General features: G+C 46.2%; 1 protein-coding gene across 1 annotated transcript in view; it reads left to right on the top strand.

Moving 5' to 3' along the window:
• Nucleotides 1–1,241: 1,241 nt before the first annotated feature.
• BIN2 (bridging integrator 2) overlaps nucleotides 1,242–23,270 on the top strand; it is a 45,822-nt gene continuing 23,793 nt past the window's right edge. The window contains exons 1-6 of the mRNA XM_082205634.1: nucleotides 1,242–1,469; nucleotides 13,284–13,364; nucleotides 15,205–15,259; nucleotides 17,322–17,416; nucleotides 21,123–21,218; nucleotides 22,390–22,497. Coding sequence (XP_082061760.1) covers nucleotides 1,248–1,469; nucleotides 13,284–13,364; nucleotides 15,205–15,259; nucleotides 17,322–17,416; nucleotides 21,123–21,218; nucleotides 22,390–22,497 — 657 coding nt within the window. The 5' untranslated portion in view covers nucleotides 1,242–1,247. The remainder of the gene's footprint in view (nucleotides 1,470–13,283; nucleotides 13,365–15,204; nucleotides 15,260–17,321; nucleotides 17,417–21,122; nucleotides 21,219–22,389; nucleotides 22,498–23,270) is intronic.

Here is a 23,270-nt window from a genome sequence, read left to right on the forward strand (position 1 = left end):
GGTTGTGCAACCTCGCCTTCGCTCCCGGAGCTTGCTTGTGGGGCTGGGAGCTGGGGAAGCCCGAGCTTCCCCCGACCCCAGCCCCCAGAACAGGCTGTTGCCCGCAAGCCTTGCGTGCCCGGGGGGAACTCCCCCCGAGCGAGCAAGGCTTGCGGACACCTGCGCGAAGCACGCGGCATCCTCCAGAGGGCGCCCCGTGCTTCGGGCTGCAGGTTGCCGCCCGCAAGCCTTGCGAGCCTGCGGGAACTCCCGCCGGGCTCGCAAGGCTTGCGGATAGCTTCCTGAAGCCTGGAGAGCGAGAGGGGTCGGTGCGCACCGACCCCCCTCGCTCTCCAGGCTTCAGCGAAAGCCTGCATTCGCTTCATAGGACGCACACACATTTCCCCTTCATTTTTGGAGGGGAAAAAGTGCATCCTATAGAGCGAAAAATACGGTATTTCAGGAGCCTTCATCCTATATTCCTCCAGATCTGCTTGCTTGGTGTTTTATACATCTTCCCAATAATCGTTTGTTCATTCCACACTTTCCAGTGTCCTGAGCCCATTAATCCACTTTAATTGTGCAAATTTAAATTTCCCAGGATGCGCTTGGATCTCTTCCACAGAATGCTGACAATCTAGAGGCACCCTTGATATAATTTGATGTTGTTTAGAACATTATTTTTTTTAGATAGTTGTGTATACATTCTTGCTACTATGAACATAAAAAAAATTGTGTGTGTGTGTGTGTGTGTGTGTGTGTGAGAGAGAGAGAGAGAGAGAGAGAGAGAGAGAGAGAGAGAGAGAGAGATCTGTCCTATACCACTTTTGAAACATTTTTGGAAATAAATAAATAAAGCAAGCAAGCACTGAGAGACATTTCTAGACACAAAGCCCTATCCAGAATTTGACCTTTTTGGCCTAATCTAGCAAGTCATTTCTCTTCCACCTTATTTTCCAGCATTTAAACCCAGGGTCTTCACTGCAAGGCCACAAGGCAGATTGCAACATATCGCACAATAATAAAACGTGTTTCAATCAGCACTTCATCCATTTCAAAATACCTCACATATCCGAGAGTAAAACAGCCATTAGAACACTTGCGTTGCAGAAGAAGAGGATGTAAGTGTACCTCACGGTCTCAGAATTGCAAAATAACTTTGAAACGGATGAAATGCCGATTTTAACAAGTTGCTGCTGTTCTGTTCCTGTGAAGAAAGCCTCGCTTACCCAGCATTCAGCTGAGGAGACACACACGCCCCAAAACTGATGGTTAAACGGATGCCAAGGCTGGTGACAGCTGACACCCCTTTCTTAAACTTCCTTCCACGGAAGTTAAAAAAAAAGAAGAAGAAGAAAGAATTAAACCACAACTGGATGCTGAAAAAAGAAACTGCACAACTAGACGCAGCCATGGCAGAGGGCAAGACTGGAGGCGCTGGGTTGTTTGCGAAGCGGGTCCAAAAGCAATTCAGCCGAGCCCAAGAGAAGGTACCGTGACAGAGAGGTTTCTTTTACTTTAGTAACGCTTTGGGAGGGGCGCATAGATGGCCTGCTCTTTCACTTCTCCAAAAATGTATCTCAGAAATCAGAGATTAGACAAAATTGGGAGGAGGGGAAGGGGGGTTCCTTGCCTCTTGTCCAGATTGTTTCAGTCCAGTTTTGAATGTCATACATCAGGGTGGGGTACCTGTGTGGCCATTCAGATGTTGCCAGACTCCAACTCCCATCATTCCAGATCACTGGCCAAGCTGGCTGTGAGTTTGTTTCAGACATTGTTGGGCTCCCTACAGTGTTCTCTACCCCTGCCTTATATGTTGGTCTGTGTTGCAATAACGTACGCAAAACTGTTTTAATGTAAATTAGGTGTCTTCACACACACATATACAGTGGTACCTCAGGTTACATACGCTTCAGGTTACAAACACTTCAGGTTACAGACTCCGCTAACCCAGAAATAGTGCTTCACATTAAGAACTTTGCTTCAGGATGAGAACAGAAATCATGCAGCGGCAGCGGGAGGCCCCATTAGCTCAAGTGGTGCTTCAGGTTAAGAACAGTTTCAGGTTAAGTACGGACCTCCGGAACGAATTAAGTACTTAACCTGAGGTACCACTGTACTTTAACTCAGGGGTCAGCAAGGTTTACCTCACCTGAGCCTGTTCACTCCAGTGGAGTTCCCTCTGTGGGCCAGATCACGCGCCTCTGAGATTTCCTGCGTCTGTGCAGACACGATTTCCAGCGCCGTGGAAGCGAGTCTCCATGCTGCGCTGCGCCAGTTTAGCGCAGCACGCAGGGACTCGCCGAGCAGGCGGCTTGGTTCAGGGGTGGCTCGAGGGCCGGTTAAACAACCCCATGGGCCACTGTCGTCTTAGGTTGCCAACCCCTGCTTTAACCAGTCTTTTGTCCCCTCTGTCGAAAGGATATAAACAGTGCTTTTTCTTAAAAAAATGTTTTGGGATACTCTCATTTCCCTACTCATATGGAAATACTGCCCTTCAATGAGACCAAACTTCAATTCACAAAATGTTTAGGGGTATGCGTACCCCCTGCGTCCCCCCAGAAAAAAAGCACTGGATATAAATATCTGATAAAGATGGGTTTTTCCTCCAGTCATTCATTGTACGAATAACTGTATGAAATGGTGAGTCCAATGTAATGGTTTGTCATTTTGCTTGAACCACCATTCCTATGTTATATAGTCGCCGTTACAAACATTAGACTCTTTCGTATAATTATAGCTGAGCAGCTGTTGCCTCAATTCTGTGAGAAGGGACCGAATTCTGTCGTGTGTTGGCTTGCCATAAGTCAGGATAATTCCTAACATGTCCTGGTGTTCGGGTGTAAAAATGGTGTCACGGGGGAATTTTGCTGAATGTCCCAGATGCATGGCAACGCGATGGAGAAAGCAGGGGAAACAGCTGCGTTTTGCATTTCCTAAATAAATAAACAGCTCAACTATTTTGGGGGTTTTTACTTTTTGAAACATGGCAACCCTAGTTGTGTGCCCAAGAACTTTAGGTATGAGGCAGGTCAAGTGTTTGCTCATTGGCACAAACATTGGACAGGAAGAAATCTTAGGGGAGGAGTGTTGAGTCGCTTACAGAAAGTCATATTTTCAAAGAAAGAACCTTTGTGTTAAGCGTGGCTCTCTTCCTTTACAAAGGCCTCAAAACATGTAACACATAATGTTGGGGTTCCCCTCCTATACACCCCAGGTTCGATTTTATCTGACACCTGCCAGCCATGCCAAATTTCATCAAGCACAGTAAAGTGTTCTACTCAGAAGGACATTTCTTACGTAGGACATTTTCTACATAGCTTTCTCCTTTGTCTGCTTTCTCACCTAACTTGCCTTCTGCCGCTGGTGTCTAAGAGGCGGTGGCTGAGGAGTCAGAACAGCCATTATTTGGTTTAAATGACCTGGTCATGTCATTACTAAGGTTTAACCTGAATGCAAGAGACATGAGATTACACGAAAGATTAAATTTAGATCCTGAATCTCTAATACCAAACTGAACCTAAAAACTCATCCCCCAAGTGTAGATCCTTATTAGGGATGGGGTAGAAAAATCGGTTTGGTTTGGATTTTAGTGTGAGTGTACCTAATTCTCACTTTCCAGAACAATTTGCAGACAGAAACACAGCTGCTCTTCAAAGTTCGCAGTTCTCCAGCATTTGTAATGCAGTTCTTCAACCAAATAATGCATATTACCAAAATGTGTGCATATAGAATGCATTATATTAGGGGACGTTGCTTTCAAAAATGTGTCTATCAGGCTAAAATGCACATATGGGGGATTTCACTAACTGCACAAACTAATGCAGAAATGCAGAGAATTCAATTTGAGACTGGAACAAGAAAAGCGGAGAGGAACCAAAATACACAGATTTTCTCATAATGTAGGCAAGGCAGCACCATCTCTGCACAGGAGAGAGGCGGCTGCAGGCTCAGGTTTGCAGAAGTACAAATGTTCTGGGAAAACCCTCTAGGGCAGTGTTTCCCAACCTTTTTTGGGCAAAGGCACACTTGTTTCATGAAAAAAATCTCGAGGCACACCACCATTACAGCCCCGTGACGTCAGCGCGCAGCGTCACGCCGGGAGGGACATGAATTGCTAGCAAATTACATAATCACCTCCTTGAGGGCTGGCTCATCTTCTCCGAAGGCAGAACCCCATTAATTAACAGCACAGACTCACACCATAGCCAAGACGAGGGGGGAAAACCTCAGTCATGCACAGTCATGCACATGTGGGGGCTAAATGAGGACGAAGACCGGGCAGAGAGCAGGGTTCAAATCACCCCACCTGGCCAGGACAATCCCTGGGTGCTCCCTTGGGCCACTCGCCTGACCCACCTCGCAGGGCTGTTGTTGCGAGGATAACAAGGGGAGAACCACGTGCGCCCCCGGGAGCTCCTTGGAGGAGAAAGCGGGCGATGAATGCAATGCACGAAATATATGAGAGGCGACCAGGTTTTGCAGGTGAGGGCCCCCCGCCAGCCTCCGCTTCCAACACCTGGCGCAACGACGCCGAAGTTTCCCCCCCGGGCTCGGCTCGGGGAGCAGCGCTGCTCCCCCCTGGCTCCCCTTCACCCTCCCGGCTCTCTCTGCCGCTCACTGGGGACCCCCCTCACCTGCCAAGTCCGGAGCGCCGGTGGAAGTTGCATGCATGCATGCAGGGCGCCGCGTTGCCATTGCATTGTACTGCACTCCATGCAACGCCTGCACACATGCATTGCCTTGCACGCCCGCCAAGGGTTCTCCCCGCGGTCCGATGTGTCCCCTCCGGCGCGGATGCAGCATTGCAAAAATAAAAAACCCCCGACGCAGCCCTACCTGGGGGGCAGCCTCCGCCTCCGCCTCCGTGGGGATCCCCGGGCTCCATCCTGCCGCCCGATCTCCGCAGGGGCGCAGGCAGGCTGCGCAGGGTCTGCGCGGAAGAGCCCCTGCCCGCCCGGCCGCCGCCGCGCTCATTCCATGGCCGGGAGAAGAGCGCTTCAAACAAAACGCCCGGCCCACCAGGCCACGCTGGGAAACGTAGTTTGCGCACCCTGCGCGGGCGCGGAGCCCAAGGGCGAGGGGACTACGGATCCCGGCAGCCCCCGCGCCGGGGACGGAGGGGGAGAGGCCGGGTGCAGGGATGGAGGGACGGGTGGGCGAGCGAGTGAGTGAGTGGCAGCCGCCAAGCCTTGGCCGAGAGCCAGGAAGGGCCTCCCTGGAGGAGGAGGAGGGAGGCGCAGAGCGGGAGGGAACCCCAGGGGTCATCTAGTGACGGCGCCCCAATCGAAAATTTGACTTAAAAAAAAATCTTTCGGATTTTTTAATTTTTCCCGCGGCACACCAGGCAACATCTCGCGGCACACTACTGTGCCGCGGAACAGTGGTTGGGAAACACTGCTCTAGGGGAGGGGCGAACCCTCAAAACAGCCCAATGAAAACTGAGTATGTTGAGTAAGCACAGAATGCTGGCTGACTGTTGAGAAGGAGCAATCAGAAACTGGCTGGGTTTGGAAGGGAGTTATCTGGGAAAGGGACATGGCTGGCCCAAGCTCAGGACAGGAGCACTCTCTGCACTGCAGCATTTTGTTGCAGGTCTCCCTTGCAGGATGCACTAAGGGTGAACTTGTGTAATACGGAACAGGGTTCACAATTATCAAATCAAATCAATCTTTATTACGGTTCAGAGACCCAAAAAATTGTTATAAAGCAATGCACAATTCATACAGCCTACCTCCAGATTAAACAAGCATTTTGTTCAAAAGATAGGGATCACTGGCTCTTGCAACCACCGATAAAAACTTTGCCACTGCTAATGTTCTAGCGTTTGTCCGGTCTTCCAATAGGAACCTGACGTAGTGAGCCTCTGATTTTCCCGGGAAAGGTACCAGCAAGGATAATATCAGTTCAGCCCTGGCTTGCTCGTATTTTGCACAGTGCAGCAAAATATGTTTTATGGAATCGATGTCTTGAGCACACGAGCAAAGTCTGTCCTGGTAGGGAACTCCTCTCAACCTGCCATCCAACACTGCAGAAGGAAAGATGTTTAGTCTGGCTTTGGTGAAAAGCCTTTGATAGTTTGGTACTGTCAGGTTTTTAATGTAAGATGTTAACTTAAAGACATACCCATATTGAACTCCTACTGCCAGCAGACTACAGACTGCGTGTGATCGAGATCGCAAGTCTCTGTGCGCATTATCCCATAATCGTTGCTTTAACGTCTTTAGGGCGCCTTCATAACCCAGGTAATAAAGTTGGGGGGGGGTGACAGAACAATAGAGGTGGCTTTTCTAGCCATGGTTGTCTGCCATTTGCTGACAAACTCCTCATTGGTCAGGTGTTGGTACAGACCCTTCCCTAGATCAAACACTGAAATCCTGAGCCAATGTTTTAGGGCGGCCCACCACACTTTAGTTGAAATTGGGCATTCACCAGCTTCTAACAGAAGTATGGAGTTGGGGACACAGTTGGGTATTCACAATTAATTCTCAGGCTGTGTTCCAGACTTGGAAATTTAAGTGACAGGCATGCACATCGTAGCTGGCTTAGCTGCACCTTGCCCTCCCCCTGGGAGGCTTCACACTGACTGACTGCCTTTTAAATATTATTTTTAGAAGTGCAGCATTGAACATTTGTGTTTTTCTCCATGTATTAGTCATGTGCCAGACCAGTGGAGATCCCTAGAGCCCTGTCCTCTCGTCTGTTTACTTACTGCCACTTAATGGATCCAAGAGGAAATGCTGTGCTAGGGTTCAACCAGAAATAGAACCTCCAAAATCTGCCTTCCGAGTTGTAGAGTGGTTAGCTGGGTCTGCCCTTAAATCTAGCCTTGCCTCCCCGTCGTCCCCATCGTTGCACTATTTTAAAAAGGGAGGTTCCTTTCAAAAATGAACAAGATGATTAATACATTTGGCCATTTGGCATTGGATCGTAATGCCCTGCCATCCTGCGAGAAGACAAGTTATGGCTAAATTATGGGGGAAATGGTCTTTACCCCTCCCCGGGTCACCCTGGGAAGCTCCACAAGGGGAGCTAAGAACAAAATTACAGTCAGAAGAGATCTTAGAGGTCATCCAGCCCAGCCCCCTGCTCAGTGCAGAATATGCAATGCATTATGCAACTACTATGCCACATCCCTGATAGATGGCCACCCAATCTTAGCATAATCATCTCCAGCAAAGAGTGGAGGGCCCGCCACTTCCAGTGGCAATCTGTTCCACTGTCAAATGGCTCATATCATTAGGAAGTTTCTCCTCAAGTTTCTCTCCCTTGTACCTACGGGACTGCCTCTCCCACGGAGAGCCTCAAGGTCCATATATAGCAACACCCTAATGGTCCCGGGCCCTAAGGAAGTTCGATTAGCTTCAACCAGAGCCAGGGCCTTTTCAACACTGGCCCCGGCCTGGTGGAACGCTCTGCCTCATGAGACCAGGGCCCTGCAGGATCTGATTTCTTTCCGCGGGGCCTGTAAGACAGCGTTGTTCCGCCTGGCCTTTGGCTTGGAGCCAATTTGATTCCCTCCCTCCCCCTTTTTCTTTTTTATTTCTCCTCCTGCGATGAGGCTGCATTTTAATATTTTAATGTTTCTATATTTTAATGTTGTATTTTACTCTTGTTTTTAAGTTGTATTCATTCAACTTGTTTTTCTTATTGCTTATTAGCCGCCCGCCCAGAGCCCAGCCTTGGCTGGGGAAGGCGGGGTATAAATAAAAATTATTATTATTATTATTATTATTATTATTATTATTATTATTATTATTTTAAAGCCTCACCAAAGCTACTGTAGAATCCTTTGCAGGAAGCCACAAAGAGTCAAGTGTCCAAACGGCGTAGCCTGCAAGTGCAACAAAGTTTGCTACTTGGACTGGGAAACAAATAACCGTGGATCTCATAACCGTTGGCAGACATTTCATTGGCTGCCTGTGGGATTTGTTGCTTTCTCAGCCAGTGTGATTCTAGCATTGTTCTACACCTACAGAGTTGTGGGAAACAGCAGATAAGCTACATGTTTTGTTCTCAGCCACAAAACCAGGTGACAGTTCTGTTAGTGTGCTAAAAAGTATTGGCTGCCCTACTGAGCATTCGCAGATTAGGTTTGTCAGGTTGCAACCCGGAGACCCACGCTGTCATTGTAATTTCCGCTAAAGCATATGCAGCAGCTTCTCTGAATTCTATCCCTGGTACTTCTGAGCATGCCTTACTTCTGCTATTATGAGACATACCTGGAACTCCACTTGGGACGGCTGGTAGGAAAGAGGCAGGCCAAAGGATGGCGGAGCCAACTTAGCCGGCAAACTGTGGGTGCCCTGCATGCGCACTCCATGCCACACCATCATGACATCACATCATGATGTGTGTATCAGCAATGGGTGTGTATGTTCCCTGCTGCTGTGCCACCAAGGCCTGCACCTCTGCCACCAGGCCTCTGTTGGGGCCTGCTGTGGCCACAGACACAACAGGAAACCTCATGCCTTGTGAGCAGGCAGAAACACATGTCCGGCCACTGCTGGAAACAGAATTCTATACCTGTTGTGTTGTTGTTTAGTTGTTTAGTCGTGTCCAACTCTTCATGACCCCATGGACCAGAGCATGCCAGGCACTCCTGTCTTCCACTGCCTCCCGCAATTTGGTCAAACTCATGTTGGTAGTTTCCACAACACTGTCCAACCATCTCGTCCTCTGTCGTCCCCTTCTCCTTGTGCCCTCCATCTTTCCCGACATACCTAATGGGACCTTTTTTCAGCTCCAGAAAGTCAGTTCCTGTGTTCTTTTGTGGCTAACCTGCTATATCTATATACCTGCCAAGTCCAAAGAGAGCCATAGTGAACTGACCTAGACCCTGTGATCATTATCTGAGACCCTTCCTCACGTACCCTCTCCACCAGAGAACCGGAAGGTGGCAACAAGAGAATGGGCCGTTTCAGTGGTGGCTCCTCATTAGTGGAATCTTCTCCCCAGGGAGGCTTGCCTGGTACCATTGTTACATATCTTCAGGAGCCAGGCAAAAACATTCCTTTTTAACCAGGTGTCAGGGAACTGACATCGGAGCGAGAGGCGAAGGGGAGGCTCCCAGATGATGCTGGCGAAGGACCCAGCAGCAGGGGGAGAAACAGCTCAGTAGAGGGGGAAGCCAATCAGCGCAACACCAGGAATAAAGGGGGGCAGACGGGGGAATTGGAGAGAGGGCTCCAGGACTCTTCACTGGACAGCAGTGAGGAGAGGCAAGGCCCTCCGCTACCCACGCCTTCCCTGCGCAGAAGACTCCCGCGCAGTGAGAGGAGGAGGAGACTGGGTGTCAAACAACTTTTATGTTGGAAGAGGTTCAAGAAACGCCCACTGACGGATTCTGCCAGTGACTGAGGCAGCCACCATGAGAAGGGGCTGTGCAGTCAGAAAGGTTTAACAAGGCAAATTAACCGAGAAAGGCACCAGCTTATGCACGAGTAACTCATACCCATTACACCAGGCATTTGGCTTTTAATTATGGCCTTTTAGAGTGGGTAGGGAGTTTTAAGGTGTCCCCCCCCCCATTTTTAGTAAGTCGTTTTGAGTTGCCATGGCAAAATTTTTAAAAATACATTTTGTGTGGGTGGGGCTAAACCGGTTGGTTTCCTTTGACCCTCCCAGTAACCAGTCTGTTGGTCCTGATAAATGCTGAAGGAAATCCTCATAGGAAGATGAGTGCATGTGTGTGTTTTTGTTTGGTTTCTGTGTAATCATAATTAAAAATACCAGATGGAAGCAGGGAGGGGAAGGAAACCACAAAAAAAGGGATGTTTCTGAAGGCAGGGGGGGTCACATTCTAGCCCTGGGTGCCTGGAGAGGCTGTTGTTGACATGGTGGGAGAAAGCACGTTCCTTCTTTGATATAGTAACTTTAACTGATGACAGTGTCAGGCCCACCCCACCCCCCACCCCCAGCAACATTCACTCCTGCAAAAAGGAAGTGCTAGCTAAGCCAGCAAATGCATTGTGGGGTTGTTACGGCTTGCACAATTATTTTAAGCTGGGAGATTCGTAGGAACATCATCTCAGTACTGTCAGGGGAGTGGAACTGGGTGTGCAAAAATTAGCTTCCTTTCCTCACACACATACACTTCACAATAGCTGCAGGAATGGGGACAGTCTGCTTGTTCCCTGGTCTCCGAACACAGCTTGTCTCTGGAAATGCACAGCGGCTCTACAGCTATACAATCTATTCTGTTACACCAACTGCAGACCCAAGAGCAGAAGATGAGCTTGATGGATCAAGCCAGTCCGGCATCCTGTTCTCACTGTGACTGACCAGATGCCTTTGAAAAACCCAGAAGCAGAACCCGAGTACAATAGCACTGCCCATACCTCTGTCTTCAGAAACACACTGCCTCTGACTGCAACCGTAGCATGACTCTGGCTAATAACCACTGACAGCCTTCTGAAAATCCACGCACTCTCCCAGGCGATCTCTCTCTGAGGTTTCCTGCAGGCATAGGAGACACAATTGAACCCTGCAGGACCCCATAGACCATGGGTCGGCAATCAGGCCCAATTGCCTTCTCAATCTGGCCCGTGGATGATCCGGGAATTGCTGCGTGGATCTCCAGCGTGTGGATCACCAGCATGCACATTCTCTTCTTTTTTATATATAAAATGTTTATTGAGATTTTACACAAAAGAAAAACAGCGTAATAAAAAAAACAAAAAAACCCCAGACATTTAAAAAAGTAGAAAAAGAAGGGGGGAAAGGAAAAGAAAAAAATATCTTAAAAAAGAAATAATCCATTTTTCAATATCTTTAGGTTCATTTGCTTATTTCCTTGTCCTCCTCACACTTCCCCTTTTTGTATTCCCATTTACAAAGTCCTTTCAGCAAATCCTTACCCTCTTTCATTTATCTTTACTCTATATTCTTAACCTATTATAACTATAAATTTTCATCCATATAACTATATTTACATATTATTATTTAGCCTTAATACCAAAACCACTTATTTTCAGTCCAACATCATTTTAACATTCATTAACTTTACAGTATTTCTGCAGATAGTCTTTAAATTTCTTCCAGTCTTCTTCCACCATTTCTTCTCCCTGGTCTCGGATTCTGCCAGTCATTTCTGCCAATTCCATATAATCCATCATCTTCATTTGCCATTCTTCCAGAGTGGGTAAATCTTGTGTCTTCCAACGCCAGCATGCACATTCTCTCCCTCTCCCTCACATGGTGGCAGTGGTGCCTCCTCTCTCCCTCCCTTCTCCTGTCTTCTCCCCGCCCTGCCTAGAGGAGGAAGGGGTCTGGGCTTTGTTGGTGCCAGCCCCTTTCTGGATCCCTTTCGCACACCACTCATCGTCCCTCCTCCGCCTCCACCAGCAGCCCCTGTCGCTTGCAAGACACAGGAGCCACAGTTGGCTGAGCATCCCTCTCAAGCAGCCACTATTTAAAGCAGCCCTTTTGCTCATCGTCCCTCGTTCATCTTTTCCCTTCAAAATATAGCCCAGCCCCCCCAAGGTCTGAGGGACAGTGGTCCGGCCCCCTGCTGAAGAAGTTTGAGGACCCCTGCCATAGACCAAAGGGATGAGCACAAGCGCTACCTTCTGAGGCCTCACTGCAACTTGAAAACTTGAGCCACTGCAAAACAACCCCCACCCTAGCATGGACGCCCAGAAGGATACTACACTAGTGGCCAAAATTGTGGAAACCTTTTGGGGAAAGTGTACTTCTGAGGTTGGATGGCTCATAACACCTGATTGGCTCTCTAAACACTCATGCTCATTGGCTACATTCAAATGAAGACAAGCTCGGCATATCAACCTTAGCAAGTTGCGCTTCCTTTTTCTGGTTATTTGGCTACAACTTTTGATAGAATACAGATAATAGAACAAACTTAGTTGCATTAAATTCTTCATTAAATAATATTTCATAGATAGATTTTTTTTTGTATTACTCCAAATAAAGGTGGTGTTATGAGCCATCAAACCTCAGAAATACACTTTTTCCAAAAGGTTTCCACAATTTTGACCACTAGTGTATGGCCGAGGGTATTAAAAGTCGCTGAGAAAGTGAAGGCCTGCTTCCAGGCCGCAGCTTCGCCAAAGAACATTTGTCCTGCAGTGCTTTAAGAAGAAGAAGAAGAGTTTGGATTTGATATCCCGCCTTTCACTCCCCTTCAGGAGTCTCAAAGCGGCTAACATTCTCCTTTCCCTTCCTCCCCCACAACAAACACTCTGTGAGGTGAGTGGGGCTGAGAGACTTCAGAGAAGTGTGACTGGCCCAAGGTCACCCAGCAGCTGCATGTGGAGGAGCGGGGAAGCGAACCCGGTTCCCCAGATTACAAGTCTACCACTCTTAACCACTACACCACACTGGCTCTTTGTGCTTGATAAGGTCCCTCAAGAAAGTGGTATGGAGGAAAATGGGTTGCTGATGGGCACATTTGCAAAATAGTCATGGCCACCACACACATGACCTGCGGCCTATTCTATTGGTTACAGTGGTGTTTTTTTCAGATTTAATTACAGCAGTGGGAGGGACTGACCCTCCAGGTGCTGGGGACAGCCTCTGGGGATACAGGTGAGCTCACAGGTACCATGTCTGCAAGGTTTCAGGAAGGGGGGCGTCTTCCTCTACCTGAAACTGCCAGTGTTTGAATCTGGGACCGTCTGTGTAGAAAGCACGTGCCCCCCCCGAAAGGTTTTGCACAGGTGTCTTTGTTTTGCATGATGTCACCAACACGGATGGTCCCAGCAGTTGACGGCCTACCATTTGGAACAAGCAAATATTAGCACAGCTCCCCCCCCCCCTCGCTGAAAATAAAGTGGTACCTCGGGTTACATACGCTTCAGGTTACAGACTCCGCAAACCCAGAAATATTACCTCAGGTTAAGAACTTTGCTTCAGGGTGAGAACAGAAATCGTGCAGCAGCAGCACAGCAGCAGCAGGAGGCCCCATGAGCTAAAGTGGTGCTTCAGGTTAAGAACAGTTTCAGGTTAAGAACAGACCTCTGGAACAAATTAAGTACTTAACCCGAGGTACCACTGTAGTTTCTTTTCATTTTACCCAGACAGAAGCCTTACTGAGCAACACTCCTTGATATAACCCACAGGCTATTCATTTTATTAAGCATATTTTAAAATCTTGCCTCTTTATTTTGCTTTATGAGATCCTAACCATTGGGAGAGATGACTGACTGAAGATCACCACCGTGGGAAACAGAACGTCCATGGAGCATTTATTTAAAAATCACTCTTGCGCCTTAACTGCTCAAGTAAAGTTACATGCTTTGCTCTGTAATGCTGTACAATCTTTCTTTATTTCCCTGTCACTGTAGGTTTTGCAGAAACTGGGGAAAACGGTGGAAACAAAAGATGAACAGTTTGAACAGGGCGCATACAATTTCCAACAGCAACAGGTTGTATTGCACACAAGAGAGTGAGCTGTTCCCTGCTTTCTGGAAACTTTGGGGGTAGTGGGGAATGTAATATTTTTAGGATTGTTCCACGTTCTCGCAGTGTTTCTCAACCCTGGGTCTCCAGTGCTGTTGGACTACAACTCCCATCATCCCTGGCCACTGGTCCTGCTATCTAGGGATGATGGGAGTTGTAGTTCAACACAAGCTGGAGACTCAAGGTTGAGAAACACTGTAAGACCAAGCATCTCTACTGCGCCCTCTGGTTATAGGCCCTCTGGTTAGGCAAACCATGAAAGATTCTGGCAAGCCTCAGTCTTGTTTGGCCCTAAATTTGCTGTAATAAAGCATACTCTGCTTAGGCCACTTCTCCGCATTCCCGTGGGTTCCTGGGTGGAAACAGAGAATAAGGAAAAAGAATGGATTACAGTGGTGCCTTGGTTCTGAAACGGCTTGGTTCTCAAACAACTTGGAGCCCAAACACTGCAAACCCGGAAGTAAATGTTCCGGTTTGCGAACTTTTTCAGAAGCCAAACGTGCTCCATTTTGAGTGTTACACTTCCTATTTGATTGTTATGCTGAGGTCTGTCTGTTTTCGCTATTTATCTTTCATTTTTGTTTTTGTGGCTCTTTTTTGTTTTGTTTTTGTGACTGTGTGGAACCCAGTTCAGCTACTGACTGATTGATTGTGTGACTGCAGTACATTGTTTATTGCTTTCATTTTATGCATCAGAATTTTAGATAGTAAAATTCATGTTAAATGGCTGTTTTAGGGGGTGTTTTTAAAAGTCTGGAACGGATTAATTCATTTTGCATTACTTTCAATGGGAAAGTGTGCCTTGGTTTCAGAATGCTTTGGTTTTGGAACAGACTTCCAGAACGGATTAAGTTTGAGAATCAAGGTACCACTGTACTGAAATATATAGGGCACAGTCTCCTGAAGATTGGTGTCTATAGATGGAGGATAAAGCTAGTTATGAAGTTTTGGGTTTCTTAAAAGATACTCAAGAAGGGGAATTAAGCGTTATATTGAAAAAGAATGATTGTGAGGAGACACAGACACACAGTCAATCTTTCCCCAACTGTAGGTGTGATGTTTATGAAGACCGTGAAGGCGATGGAGCGCTTTGGTAATTTTGGACAGTGGACTTACTAGGGTTACAGCATTCCACTGTTTAGATGGCAATATGTGTTACTACTGGTGCAACTGGGTGGTTTTCAGACTCTGGGCGTAACACTGTTATGGCGGTGGTGGTTGGCTGTCTTTCGATGGTGTTCCTTCGCTTACTTAAAAATGTGATAAAGTAATCCTGCTGCCTTTGGAGACCCTTCTGTCCATTTTGGTGAATGGGGGCTCTGGACTCAGGCCCTGAAGTCCTGCCTTTATGGTAACACTCCCATAAATCCACAGGCTTCTGCCTTTAGTTACCGTATTTTTTGTTCTATAAGACTCACTTTTTCCCTCCTAAAAAGTAAGGGGAAATGTGTGTGCGTCTTATGGAGCGAATGCAGGCTGCGCAGCTATCCCAGAAGCCCGAACAGCAAGAGGGATTGCTGCTTTCACTGCACAGCGATCCCTCTTGCTGTTCTGGCTTCTGAGATTCAGAATATTTTTTTCCTTGTTTTCCTCCTCCAAAAACTAGGTGCGTCTTGTGGTCTGGTGCGCCTTATAGAGCGAAAAATATGGTGTGTTTTTCTCCCCCTCCTTGTGTCTTGTTGTTGTTTAACCGTTTAGTCGTGTCTGACTCTTCAATGAACTAATAGGAGCAGCATGCAGAAATGTACAGATAAAACATCTGACGCAGTGACTTCTTCCCTTTTCACTTTGTTTTTGTGCCCCCAGGCTGAAGGTCACAAACTCTACAAGGACCTTAAGGTTTTCCTCAGTGCTGTGCAAGGTACAGAAAGCCAAGTCTTAATACCTGCAACGTTTTCAGCCCTCGGCAGCCACCCCTTAAGGCAGTTCCTTCGTGGTGCAACTGCATCCCAGGAAGTTGCCTCTCTGATGAAAGGTCATCAGTTTTGCTATCTTGAGAGAGCGAGATTGTCTGACAAGATACTTTTTTTCAAGCAGATGCTCCACTTACTGTTGGCTCCTTTCCAAAACTGGAAAATTATCCCACCCTTCCGTCAAGTGGCTCCTGGCAACATCTCTTGGGCCTTTATCCTTGCACAACAGCCCTGAGAAGTAGATTAGACTGGGAGGTTATGACTGGTAATGCCTAAAACCCTGAAGAGATGTTAGTCAGTGTCTACAGCAGTGGTTTCCAGCCAGTGTGCCGTGGCACCCTGGGGTGCCTTGAATGATGGTCAACGCTGGCCTCTGTCCCTTTCCCCTTCCCTCCCTTCTCTGATGCCCTCTTGTGTCTCTGCCTCCCAAAGGCTTTCACGGCTGTTTGTTGCAGCAGCCCTGGCTACAAGCTCCCCAGGCAAATGGTGCCTCTGGGGCTGGCCGGGGGGGGGTGCTGGTTGCCAGGAGCTGAGGTGGCCTTGGAGTAAGCAGACAAGCGGGCGAGGGAGCCCAGCCAGCCAGTCCACCAGTCCTTGCTGTTGGGAATGATGGACAGACAACTCCCAGGTGCCTGTGGGGTGGTGTGAGGAGGCACCTCTCTTTGGGGCAGAGGGGGCAGCTCAGAGACCGGGCCGGCGGCAGCGGCTGCCCAGAGGACTCCCAAGGAGAGGGGAGAGGAGGCTGAGGGAACACTCCACAAGGGAGGGTGTTCAAAAAAGGGTGAGAGGCTGCCAGCTCTGCAGGCAAGGGGGGACCTAACTGGGCTCCTGAACCCCCCAGGGGTGCCACAGAAAGAATGTAGGAGGGAGCCATAGACTCAAAAAGGTTGAAACCTCTACAGTATTAAACTAGATACATCAATGCTCTGACTCATGATAAGACTACAGTGGTGCCCCGCAAGACGAACGCCTCGCGAGACGAAAAACTCGCAAGACGAAAGGTTTTTTAATTTTCGAGTTGCTTCGCAAGACGAATTTCCCTATGGGCTTGCTTCGCAAAACGAAGCTTGCCCCCGCACCCCGGACCTCTTTTGAAGCAAGGGGCGGCGGGGAGAAGATCGCTTCTCCCCGTTGCCAGCCCCGCAATCTCCGGGGACAGAGGGGAAGGCGCGCGCGCGCCTTCCCCTCTGTCCCCGGACCCCTTTTGAACCAAGGGGTGGCAACGGGGAGAAGCGATCGTCTCCCCGCTGCCCCTTCCCTTGCTTTAAAACAGGTCCCCTCTGTCCCCAGACGGTCTCCATAGGAACGCATTGATTGATTTTCAATGCATTCCTATGGGAAACCGTGCTTTGCAAGACGAAAAACTCGCAAGAAGAAAAAACTTGAGGAATGAATTAATTTTGTCTTGCGAGGCACCACTGTACTTCCTATGACCATTCTACTACAGATCTGGTCATCTCCTTTTTTAAAAAGTTTTTTTATTAACAATTTCAACATAACTAAATGGGGGTTTGGGGGGGGTGCGCCGAGCCCTGGCAATCACCCCCAAGACTCTATTGCCTGGACGACACAGAGCTCACCATCATTAATCTCTGCAGTGAACCGGAAGTACCTGGTCATCTGATAGAGTTCCTCTCCCACAATTTATGCTCATCTTTGCCAGATTATTTTTTTAAAAGCTGTGAGGTTTTAACCTATGAGGTTGAGAAACACCACCATGCCTTTGTGAAGCCCTTGTCATTCCCTCTCTTTATCACAGCTGGCGGATATTATTTCCACTGTACAAAGCTGTCTGAAAGGAGAGAGGGGTTAGGTGGGTTGATTTTAAAACAACCACATGGGGGCCCGGAAGAACTGAGCACACAAACAATGTGTGCCGTTGAAGAGCTGTCATGCTTGAAGACTGAATGTTTTAAGTAATTCCCGTCAGCAGTGGGGATGTTGACTTGGCCAGGGGTTGATAATGACGACTGAGAGGTAGTCATCAATCTTGCTGTTTGCCCTTTGCAGTGATGCACGAAAGCTCTAAGAAAGTGTCTGAAACTCTGCAGGAAATTTACAGTGAGGAGTGGGATGGGTATGAAAAACTGCAAGCCATTGTGCAGGTGAGTGCGGCACATTTGTTAGTCCCAGTCATCTAGTCCAACCCCCTGCAATGAAGAATCTTTTGCCCCACATGGAACTCAAACCCATGACCCTGAGATTAAGAAGCTCATGCTCTGCCTTCCATGTCCAGATGATTGCTGAGACAACAGCAACTCCTCCAAGGTCACCTAGTGAGCTCATAGCTCATAGCATAGTTTGAGCCAGGGCTTTCTCCAGCTCACAGCCTACAAGACACCAGACTCGAGCCTGATCTTCTTAAAATGTCCACCTTTATTGCAAATGGCAAAGATTGCAGGTATAGCTTCAGATTTTAACTAGTTTATCAATCATTCTCTCTTCCCTGGGAACCATAGTTCCGTAAAGCAGAGTTAGGTAGGGATTCTAAGAGAGGAATATCTGACTATAGTTCCTGATATTCTTTGTGGGAGACTAACTAAGAGTGGTTTAGCCCAATATAAGGGCCAAAACAGATGTGATAATCCCACAATTGTTGCTTTGCCTAGGCAGGAAGTAGAGGTGAGAATCAGTGCTGTATCCTTTTCACTAGGGCTAGACCATGGGTAGGCAAACTAAGGCCAAATCGCCTTCTAAATCCGGCCTGCGGATGGTCCAGGAATCAGCATGTTTTTACATGAGTAGAATGTGTGCTTTTATTTAAAATGCACCTCTGGGTTATTTGTGGGGCATAGGAATTCGTTCATTATTTTTTTCAAAATATAGTCTGGCCCACCACATGGTCTGAGGGACGGTGGACCGGCCCCCTGGGCTGGACAGATCTCAGCTTCTTTTTTGTGGATCCAGGAGAAACTTTAGAAATATCTGCTGGTCTAGTCTTGGGTCTGTACATGACACTATTGCTTAGGAAAGAAACAGTTGGCAAGCAAGATCTTAAAAAGAGGTTATTTGCTCTTGTGTGAGAGAGGCAGAGGGAGTGCTTGTTGTCACAGGATATAACAGCAGAGAGTATGCTCTTTTAAAAAAGAGAGTGTTTTTATCTCATGTTTTTATCTCATTTTATCTCATATCTGCAGATATCTGCAGACTTAATCACTAATTGACTAACATACAGTCAATCAACTAATTATACAAATAGAGAGGACCTCTTCAAACTTCTGGCAGTCCTACTTTAAAGGAACAATTTTGACACAGATCTTCAACATGATGCCTGGCGCCTCTCACTGTTATCATGCCTTCTTCTGAATTTAACTGTTTCACACATGCAACTCACCCTTTGATTTCACAGTCACTGAGTAACGAAGCATATATATGTAGAGACAAAGCTTTGGTTTCCCTCTCCTGAAATAAGTAAAAGAAAGGCAACAGCCTTACTTTTTATAACAGTCCTGGAGGTTTTGCTGAACATGATTAGAGGGGACCAATTGGTTAAAGGCGTTCAGCTCGGAGCAAAAGACTACAAATTAAGGGCGTTTGCAGATGATTTGGTACTGACGTTGCAACAGCCAGAGACTAGTACTAAAAGGGTCTTAGAACTAATTGAGAATTTTGGTCAAGTAGCAGGATTTAAACTGAATATGCAAAAAACTAAAGTGTTAGAGAAAAATCTAACAATGGCAGAAAAAGACAAGTTTCAGAAGGAAACAGGTTTAACAATAACAAAAAAGGTGAAATATCTGGGTGTGTGAACTTGACTTCTAAAAATGTAAACCTATTTAAAGACAATTATGATAAATGTTGGACAGAGGTGAAGAAAGATCTAGAAATATGGTCAAGATTGAAACTTTCCTTGTTAGGCCGAATTGCTGTCATTAAGATGAATGTATTGCCTAGGATGTTGTTTTTATTCCAGACACTCCAGATCTTGGATAAGATGGACTGTTTCAAGAGGTGGCAAAAAGACATATCAAAATTTGTCTGGCAGGGCAAAAAGCCCAGAATAAACTTTAAGATTTTAACTGATGCAAAAGATAGAGGGGGTTTTGCCCTGCCGGACTTGAGACTTTATTATGAATCGGCAGCTTTTTGCTGGCTGAAACAATGGCTACTTCTTGAGAATACAGACATTTTGGATCTGGAAGGGTATGATAATAGATTTGGCTGGCATGCATACATATGGTATGACAAGGTAAAATTGCATAAAGGCTTTAAAAACCATATTGTGAGGAAAGCACTGTACAATGTTTGGATAAGATACAAAGATTTGCTGGAAAGTAAAACCCCTAGGTGGTTATCACCAATGGAGGCTAAAGAGGTAAAAAAACTAAATATGGAGTCCAACTGGCCAAAATATTCTGAAATTTTAGAACAAGATGGTGAAAGAGTTAAATTGCAGAGTTTTGACAAATTAAAGTCTAAGGTGCGAAATTGGTTGCATTACCGTCAGATAAATGAGGTATTTAAACAGGACAGGAAAATAGGTTTCCAGAGGGAGAGGTCGAAATTAGAAACAGAACTGTTAGAACCCAATACTAAGAACCTGTCGAGAATGTACAATTTGCTGCTGAAGTGGAATACACAAGATCAAGTAGTAAAACCAGCCATGATTAAATGGGCACAAGACATAGGTCATGACATAATGATTGATGACTGGGAACAGTTATGGAATACAGGTATTAAGTTTACAGCTTGTAATGTATTAAGAGAGAATATAATGAAAATGATCTATAGGTGGTACATGACCCCAGTCAAACTTGCAAAAATTTACCATCTGCCCAGTAATAAATGTTGGAAATGTAATGAGGCGGAAGGTACCTTCTATCACCTTTGGTGGACCTGCCCGAAGGTAAAGGCCTACTGGGAAATGATCTATAATGAAATAAAAAAGGTCCTTAAATGGACATTTTTGAAAAAGCCAGAGGCCTTTCTTCTGGGTATGGTAGGCCAATTGGTGCCAAGGAAGGACAAAACATTTTTTATGTATGCTACCACAGCGGCAAGAATTCTTCTGGCAAAGTATTGGAAGATGCAGCAGCTACCTACTCTGGAAGAATGGCAAGCGAAGGTGATCGAATATATGGGAATGGCAGAAATGACCGGCAGAGTCCGCGACCAGGGGAGAGAGACGGTGGAAGAAGACTGGAAGAAATTTAAAAAATATCTTAAAGACTGTTGTAAAATTGATGATGCTTGAGATGTTATGGTTATAAGAAATAGAGAATTGCAGCTGTAAACCATAATCTTAAAGAATGTACAAAGAAAATGAGCGAATTAACTGAACGAAGGGTTGCTGAGAAAGGGTTAATATAAGGATGCAGAAAAAGGGAGGTATGGGGAAGTCCGGGAAAGAAGGTTTTGAAAATAAGTTTAAGAAATTATACATGTTTATTTGTTTGTATGTCTTGTAGGGTTTGTTTTGTTATTTGTTTTATTATATGTTTGGAAAATTAATAAAAATTATTATAAAAAAAAAGAAAGGCAACAGCGGACCAGCAAACAGATTCACCTAATCCATATAGTCACCTTTTATTTAGAATTTCCCATAATTCCTGCTCACACCAGTAAGGCAAGTTTACGTCAAACCTACTTATCCAATAACAGAAAGCATAAACTGCATTTGAAGAAACAAGAAGAGCAATACAGAGAAATCCACCAGCAGTTGTTTATCTCCAGCCTCTAAAGAAGGGATGGCACACCTTGAGAATAAGCCCTTAAAACTTGAGAAAGAAGTTGCTTCAGAGAGGCAGGGGTTGCACAGAACATTCCACCCAGCACCATTTTTTTAATGTCTGTTTATCCATTTACCTGCAGAGCAATGACCTTCTGTGGGAAGATTATGAGAAGAAACTGGCAGATCAGGCAGTCAGGACTATGGAGAATTACTTGACGCAGTTCAGTGAAATTAAGGTGTGTATTTCAGGGCTGATTTTGCAGTATCCAGTACCCAGAACTGAAAGTTCAACTTTCCATTTTTAGATTTTTATAGTCCTCAAGGAAACATAATGCTACTGGGAGGAAATTTTCTTCCTCCTGATCATCATATAAAATATGTTCACAAGTCAATCTTTTTACACGTGTGTGTGTGTGTGTGTGTGTGTGTGTGTTGGCCTTTCCCAGGCACCCCCAACCTGCAGCCCTCCATATGTTTTGGCCTACAACTCCCATGATCCCTAGCTAACAGGACCAGTGGTCAGTGATGATGGGAATTGTAGTCCCAAAACATCTGGAGGGCCAAAGGTTGGGGGGTGCCTGGCCTTTCCTATCATTCTTTTAAGCTAGGCATGGACAAACATGGCCCTCCAGATGTTTTGGGACTACAATTCCCATCATCCCTGACAACTGGTCCTCTTAGCTAGGGATCATGGGAGTTGTAGGCCAAAACATCTGGAGGACCGCAGGTTGGGGATGCCTGCACTAAGCCATAGTATTTGTGGAAGATGCCACAGTATATGATGAGTATTTGGGGTGTGCGGTCAGAAGGAGGTCTTCCAGGGAGATTTGAATCTTGATCTTTGCGGTCCAAAACTCGAACTGCCCTTATCACCAGTAAAAAAAAAATTATAAAAATGCCTAAAATAGGCTAGGAACTCTACACAACTGAACATACGTTGGTCCCTGCCTGAAGATTTACAGTACTAAATACTTTGCAAAAAAAAAAAATACAGGCTATAAATTATGATTACTAGCATTCCTGAGAGTAAAAACACAGTGTGAAGATTAATAAGCTCAAAACTGTTGCCCACTCTGTAGGCAGGAAATTTTGCAGCCTTCTGTTGGAAGTGTATTCCATAACACAGAGGCCAGAACCAAAAAGGCCCTGCTTCATTCTTTACCTCACAAGTAGAAGGAATCTTCAGCAAGGACTGTTCAGCTGATCTTCAGCTGGAAGCTATGCAAGGAAGCTATCTTAAGCTATGCAAACGGGTCCTCACCTCGCTCCCCTACTGAATTCTGAATACTGTCCTTGATGGTTTATCAGCCTCCAGATCAGAGAGGCAGATTTGGTTGAAATGTTCTTGTTATGGCAATAGAAAAAGAAAGTGAGCATTGACTCTAAAAATGATTTTTCATTTCAAAGGAGCGAATTGCTAAGCGGGGAAGAAAACTAGTGGATTATGACAGCAGCAGGCATCACTTGGAAGCCCTGCAGAATGCCAAGAAGAAAGATGAAGCTAAAATTGCAAAGGTATAAGGCTGTCTTGAGAGCCCATCCAAACACTGACCAAGAAGGAGTTTCTTACAACCAGGAATGTCATTCCCATTGTGTCTCTGATTCTTGAATTCTTGCTTTTTGGCAAATCATGCTTTCCTCTACAATACAGGCTGTTGGATCCTTTTCATATCCCATTCAGTCTGCTTACAGCACTCTCGTCTTTCTACCCCTCTCACAATGAACAGAACACACCATTTAGTAAGTTTAAATGCTTTGCTTACCAACTCCAAAGATTGTATCCATGGTTGTTCCATGCAGCAGCAAGAACACAGGTAGAAAATTCTTGGGTTACAAGAAATACAGAAAAATACTTCCGAGTATGCAGTCTGGGCTTGAAGTGATCAAGCCCAGATGTGCTGCCTAATCGGCTTCACACCTGGAAGAAAACTTAACCTTCCTTCCAGGTGAGGGGTGTTACCTAGCTGAGTCTAGGAATACAATTCTGTGTTCTTAACCCCTTCATGCATTAACTTCATGCTTGCTAGTTATTGTTGTAGTTGTTTAGTCATTTAGTCATGTCTGAATCTTCGTAACCCCGAGACCACTGTCCAACCATCTCGTCCTCTGTCGTCCCCTTCTCCTTGTGCCCTCAATCGTTCCCAACATCAGGGTCTTTTCCAGGGAGTCTTCTCTTCTCATGAGGTGGCCAAAGTATTGGAGCCTCTGATTTCCTTCAGAATGGATAGGTTTGATCTTCTTGCAGTCCATGGGACTCTCAAGAGTCTCCTCCAGCACCATAAATCAAA

Source organism: Podarcis vaucheri (genome assembly GCF_965113315.1).
Source record: "Podarcis vaucheri genome assembly, chromosome: 2".
Taxonomy (NCBI): Eukaryota; Metazoa; Chordata; class Lepidosauria; order Squamata; family Lacertidae; genus Podarcis; species Podarcis vaucheri.